At 46.8% G+C, this 6,818-nt stretch overlaps 1 protein-coding gene across 1 annotated transcript; it reads left to right on the top strand.

Moving 5' to 3' along the window:
• Positions 1–6,096: 6,096 nt before the first annotated feature.
• On the top strand, positions 6,097–6,567 carry H257_16402 (hypothetical protein; the record flags this gene model as incomplete). The annotated part of the gene is made up of 1 exon (XM_009844815.1): positions 6,097–6,567. The coding sequence occupies one exon, from the start codon at positions 6,097–6,099 to the stop codon at positions 6,565–6,567; it is 471 nt and encodes a 156-aa protein (XP_009843117.1).
• Between the last annotated feature and the right edge of the window lie 251 nt (positions 6,568–6,818).

The raw sequence follows: 6,818 nt of genomic DNA, 5'->3' as shown, positions 1-6,818 counted from the left end.
TCTCGCGCATCAGTCGTAGGTGACAACACGTTGTCATACGCTGCAATGCGCACTGACTTGTTGCGAATGACGTTGGTTCCCAAGCCACTCGACAATGTGAATGCTCGCCCCAGAATCCAACAACACTTTCACATCTTTTGACATTCATTACATACACCCGACTTAATCATCAACGCTGGTGTTTTCTTTCCAGCTTCGGGTTCCACTTGAACAACCGTCCCACAGTCCCCTTGTCGTCGTTCACTTCCTTGACGACTCCAAACGATATGCACTCAATATCATCGACACTTGCAACTTCGAGGTTGTTCTGCTGGCTGGGCGATGCCTGCCCTGATATCTTCTTGGGCTTCCGACATTCTGTCGCGATATGCCCAAACTTCTGACAGTTGTAACAGCGAATCTTGCTGCTGTCCTTCCTCGGACTGCCTTGCATCTTGACATTGTCCACTTCCATGTATGTGGACACTTGCGCCTCCAAACGTGGTACATGTCCTTTGCGCTGGACGCTTCCATAGTCGGTCGGATTCCACCAGTTCGGCTTGTCGGGACGCTTCATCAATGAGAGTGAAACATAATGCGCACGTTCATACTCCAACGCCGCTTTGATCGCTTCAGCAAGGTCTTACTTTGACGGAACTTCACTTCCTCGCGGGACTTCAATTATAACCTTCGAATGAAGAACGTCACCTTGTACAGCTCTGACATCTCCTGCACATCCGTGCAAACACGACGGAACTTCTCGATGTACTCGACTAAGTCCTTGCACCCCTTCTGCTGCAGCACAAACAGACGGTCATGTAGCCGCTCTTGCAGATCACTTGGTTCGAACTCTGCACGCAAAGCGTGTTCGAATTTCGCGAGTGTCGTAAACCCATGGCCTTGCGACGCTAGCTCTTGATACCACGCAGCTGCTTGCCCTTGGAGGTTCGCAACAATCATCGCTAGACAGCGTGCTTAAACCGCTTCGTCGGTTTCATACTTCAAGTTCTTCGCCGCAAAGAACGACTTGACTCGGTGATGTACAACCCGATGCTCTCGTTCAAATGCTCATGGTACGCTGGCATTGAGAGTCCCTCGACATGCCTTTCAGTGTCACGTGGTTGGCTTCTACCTTGATCACCGTTACTAGATACACATCGAAGTAGCGCTTCTTGCACGTCCTGCTGCGCCTTAAGTTGATTCTCCTGTTGGGCTTGTTGATTTGTCAACACTTGCGCTTGTGCTTGGGTTTGGGCCTCGAGCAGTTGTTGGATCATCTGCTGTTGGTACTCCATAGTCCCAACTAGCCTCGCAAACACTTCCTCCATGATTTGAATTGAAAAAAAGGTTTTATTACAGATTCGCTGGGTAATCAACTAAGTCTTCCTTAGTGTCAATCTTCGGTTACTTCGCTTCGATCTTCCGTCTCGCCAACAAATGCGCGTCAATCCCTTCGGTTACGTATCCGGACGACAGACTTAAAGTTGCCTGGACCTTGGTATGTTCGTCGAGAGCGTACTTAATTCGGTTACTACTTAAGTCGCTGTCCTCGCTGCGTAGGTCTCGCTGGATAACCTTCTCGCTCGCCACTGCTGCTGACGCTCGCTCAGCTTTTGACTATCCCACTCGCCGCAGTCGCTTCTTTTTGTCGGCAGTGACTCTTCACACGCACCAAATGTCCCTTTCCCAACGGTCAACTCTGCCCCTACCGTCTCTGATGCAGGATACTAAGGAGAGTACTGTCGGCGAAAAAGAAACACTTAGGCGATCGCTAACTCGACACTGGTCGCTATGAAAGGTCGCCGCTGAACCTTTGCCTGAACTAGATTGAGTAACCTTACAACCTCCGAGCTATACCCCTCGGTGTAAGTCCTTGCTGCCAAACTGAACCTGGAAGTGCTAGCAAATGTAACGGTAGCGAGCTTCACAGAGTAAATTGGAAAGGGATTAGATTGTCGCCTTAAACTACTTACTACGAACATGTATACTATGCTAAACTACATCAAGTAAATGGTTTTCTCTACGGCATCTTCAAGGCCTTTCCCGTTAATGGTGCGACAAGCTGTATTCTTGGTCGGCAACCTTGCCATCGTTACAGTAATGTAATGTAAAATCATAGACTATATTTCTGTACAGTAGTGTGGTAAAGGGCAGAGGCAACCACCCGTCAGCTGAAACGAGTGGCCATGATCAAAACTACAAATGCTACGACAATTTAACCCTCAAATTATGCAAGCCATGTTTTTATTGGAGCAACTCGTTCCATGAACTACTGTACTAGTACAGTGTATTGCCGTAGAGCGGAGCACTCAGGAAATCACTGCAATAAATAAATTTGTCATACGGTATTCTCATGCACAATCAAATACTATACGTTTAGTAGCAAACAATGACTCTGCCGGTCGATATACGTATACTTGATCCTTCGCAACGTGCAACAGCGCTCATCAATGAGAAATGACGCCGTTGATTCAACACATCAAAATGACAAATTACTACGTAGTAATAAGGTAACGTTACAAGGACAATATATTGTGCCCAGCCTTTAGTGTCGTAGCGTTGTGCGTCAATAAATGAGATCTATCCAAGTGCTGTAATTCGCATTTTCATGGCTGTTAAACTCTCACAACTTAACGTACCATTGGGGATGCCCTTAAGGGGCTGGTCGCAGAATGGTCACGGGATATTTCTGTATATTTATGTCCATATAAGAGGCTGGTTGCGGAAATAGCTATGTTGATGAAATGAATGCAAGAAGTACAGGGAGATACTAGTAGCTCCATGCTTATTGGTGCTACGCTGTGTCATTATGTAGGATTTAGCTAATGAGATATGACTACACTACCGTATACCCCCTGCTTCAGTACCTATGATTTCTTCGGTTGGACCTGTACCGGTTTGGAACATATCGGCCAATGACGAACATTTTCATGGTTCCGGTTGGGCGTGTACCTAATTGCTCTAATTGGGCAGAAATATCCAATCACCATGCGTTAAGTATTTTTATCCAATGAAATATAAGTCCTGTGATGGATTTAGACCAATGAGCATGCCTGAATAGTTTTCAAGGTACCGCGTGGAGCTGTACCGTTGTGATCAGATTTCACGGTGTTTAACGTTAGAATTGTACTCATCGTAGCAAGCAATTTCAGTTTTGTCTCGCTTTATGGGCACCCTTGCACTTATGTGCCTCAACTTCTTTTTTGCCCTACACTACCTTCTCCGTTTCTCAACAAGTAAAAACTTCGACAATATGTAAGTACTTACACTACTGTAGTACTCAGCGTACTTCACAAGGACAAAATTGGTGGTGGTATTTATTGTAGTACTCAGCGTACTCCACAAGGACAAAATTGGTGGTGGTATTTATTGTATTTAGTAAGGACAAATCAACGGCGGATGGAATGCAACAGTGATGTACCCGACGAGCGCAAAGGAAAAGAAGACACGCGACTCAGCTTTGAAAGGGGAATGACGTTTCACTCAGGAAGCGCCTTCGTCGTGTCTGCATTGCGTTCGTCGGGCACCTCACTATTGCTTTCCATCCGCCGCTGATTTGTCCTTACTAACATACAATAGTCCGAGGTATGGACTTACGAAACACAGGCGAAACAATATGCCGGATATAAACAGGGAACACGAAACAAACTGTTTCGTAAAGCCAAAATATGCAATTTTCTGTACTTGGATTATGTATAGTTCTGAAAGTATGTCGACATATTTTGGTTTTACGAAACATGCTTATCCGGAAGATAATTGCCACATTTGGAGTGCAGGTCGCCCGCCGCCACCCGTGTCAATTTTGAAGTCCTCAAGATTGTGTATATTACTTCCGAATGATGGTTTTAATGAGCTTTCATTGAATATACAAAACTACTGTGTTTCGTGAATTTTCGTAAAGGGGTTATTATGGTACAATACTAGTGCATCAAAACGATTCCTCGCAGAACGACGGCCACCCATGCGAAGCCCCAAAACCGCTTAGGTGCGACTTAGTTCGCACTTACGAACTGGGGGATACACGAGCATTATTAGAATACTGTAATAATGCACCGTTCATCACACACACATCAAATCGGAGGTGAAAGTCTATGAATTTACAACAGCATTTCAAGAATCTACAATTACAGAATCCAGAATCTACAACTTCAACTTATCCACATGTCGCATACGTTACTATCCACCTTACCATTTCCAGCTTCGTACGCATTTGCCCGTACCCTTGGAACCCCGGAACCCCAAAACCCCTTGTGTTTACATAAAATGCGTGTCCCAAAACCACTTGGGTTTTCGTTTAATGCCTGTTCCCGGAGTTATGTTGCATCACCAGTGCTTACCTAACGCTAACCACTGTTATGTCATACCAGTAATCTAGCTGGAGGAAGTAAGTGTGTGTTGACATACCGATCAAACTGATCCTGATAACCAAAGCATACAAAGTTTAAGTATAACAGTTGTACTCATCATGGTTGCAGTTGGATATTCTTGCCAGAAGCTGAAGATTCTTGAGAGAAGTTGTAGACTCTAACAAGCTTGATTCTTCTATAAATCTCATTAGAGATCGAGTTATTTGGGGAGAACCTATCCATCTCTAACCAAGTGGTTAGTTTTATTGGAAGTCACATAGGTTATTTCCAATTTACACTAACTTATCTGGTGCTCATGACGTGAAGTAGGTGAAAGCCGTTGACGTCGTTGGGGTGGCAAGTGGGGATGGAACAAGATCATGCACAAGTCAAGATATCTGTGGCGACAGCCTTACGGTGGACGACCTTTTGGATTTCAAGCTGGATGTCGTCGAGGACCCAGCTGGAGACCTCGTCGATGTTATGAAGGTCTACCGCCTCGTCGCGACAGACATGACGTGTCACGTAGGATTCCTGCCGGAGCGACTCGTGTCAAATAAGTTGCAACTGAAAGACAAGATTGCCGTCGTTGTTGAGGATTATCGGTTGTCTGCAAGCAGCGCGAAACGCAGTCGTTCGGCTCGCAACATGGGAATTGTGAAAGCAATTTTGCTCGACCATATTCAAGAATATCACAGTACGATGTCAGGTTAATTTTTTGATTATTGTGATGACATCATGCTACAATTCCATAACCGCATTTTCGCCACGCATGCAGGTCACTTCAGGAGTTACTTCAGCCCAGGAATTCTCGATCCACTGTAACACGATTTCACAACTTGGTAATTGCACGACTTCATTTCCAACCATGTTGGCAGCGGCCCACATCATGTATGCATGTCGGATACGGTCTTTGAACGGCTTGTTGATGCCAACGTCCAAAGCACCTTCATGGTGAGCATGGTGGTGCTCACAGCTATGTCGCTTTCACGCAAAGTGTCATAGTACACCAGGACCTGTGCTTCCACGTCTGGATTCTTGACAGGTGGGCCAGGATTAACTGTCAATCTTCCGGGTCGTTGGGCGGCAGCCAGTTTGAGCAGTGCTATGTTTTTAATCCAACGTGACAGCTGCCCACTTGGAAAAGGCCGTAGTTCTACGCTGTGGCGTACAGTGTTTGATCAGACTTTGCGTGCTCCGCAACGATTCGTATCTTGTTGTCTAAGCTCATTAATCTTCGTGGACCTGCAGTGCGCGCTGGACGTGGTGGCATGACGATCAAATGAGCTGTGAATTTGCATCAAGCGGGACTTTAGGCGGGATTGCCTTGTCCAATAAAATTGTAGTAGAGCTGGTGAATTTTGACCAATAAACAAGTATTATTCTATCTTCAATGTTTTCGTGTTACCGTTTGGAGCTGTACTGGTTTTGATCAGATTTCACCGTCATTTTCAAAGGTACTGAAGCGGGGGGTATACGGTAGTACGCTTAGACGTCGATTAAGACGACAGTTGGCACCGCTGTAATCGCTTTAACGTTACTAGTATTAATACATCCATTGTGCTCACGATACACGAGCCGTGGAAACCCCGTAAGCTTGCTGAAGTTGCTTAACTACCAGTACTTCGAGTACCAAATTCACTCGGGAAATTGGTCGTTGAAGACCTATATTCCTCAGCATAATCTTACATGGCATCGGCCTCTTGTAAGATGACTCTAGTAGTAGCGACAGCGCTACACTCGTGCGACCAAGCTTGCCATGGTCGTCAGGATGCATTCAGCGTCAACACGTGACCTTGAGGCCTCGACGGGGATACCGAAGAGCAACCTTGCCCGATGGGTGCAGCAGGCCCACCAGCTTCTCAATGTCAATGGACCATTGAAGCGCTACAACCTGGACGGCGCTGACCGTCCCGTAGAAATCCCTGACAGCGCGGCGCTGGAAAGCTTCATGCACAAGTTGTGGGATGACGAGAGAGCGCTGACGTGCACCCACCTTGTCAATTTCCTAAAGCGCAACAACAGAACGTGGCTCGCCACCTACTTGGCGGAGAAGAACTGTGGGTACCAATCGTTGCTGAAACTGCTCCAGCGGTTCTGCCATCGCCATGGCTTCACGACAGAAGCCAGCGAGGTCGAAGAAGTCTCAAGTGGAGCTGGCAACAACGAGGGCTACGTTTGCAGCCGACTTCCAGAAGGCATTCAACGGCTTCGCTTCCGACTCGATCATCAATGTCGATGAGACCGGAATGACATACGACATGCCACCCAACGCCATCTGGTCGGTTCGTGGTAGCATAGCTAAGATTGCCACCGGCGAGAAACACTCGTATCGAATGACGGCTGTGCTTTCTGTGCGAGCGAACGGGGAGAAGCTGCCCATACTGTTTATCATGCGCGGCAAGCCCGGCGGTGACATCGAGAAGGTTGAATTCGACTCCTTCCCTGTTGGCCACCACTACGCGGTTCAAGAGAGCGCGTGGATGGACTCGC

This window comes from Aphanomyces astaci (genome assembly GCF_000520075.1).
Source record: "Aphanomyces astaci strain APO3 unplaced genomic scaffold supercont1.85, whole genome shotgun sequence".
In the NCBI taxonomy this organism is placed as follows: domain Eukaryota; phylum Oomycota; class Saprolegniomycetes; order Saprolegniales; family Verrucalvaceae; genus Aphanomyces; species Aphanomyces astaci.
The sequence above is the reverse complement of the archived record's forward strand: the minus strand, read 5'-3'. Positions and strand labels throughout refer to the sequence as shown.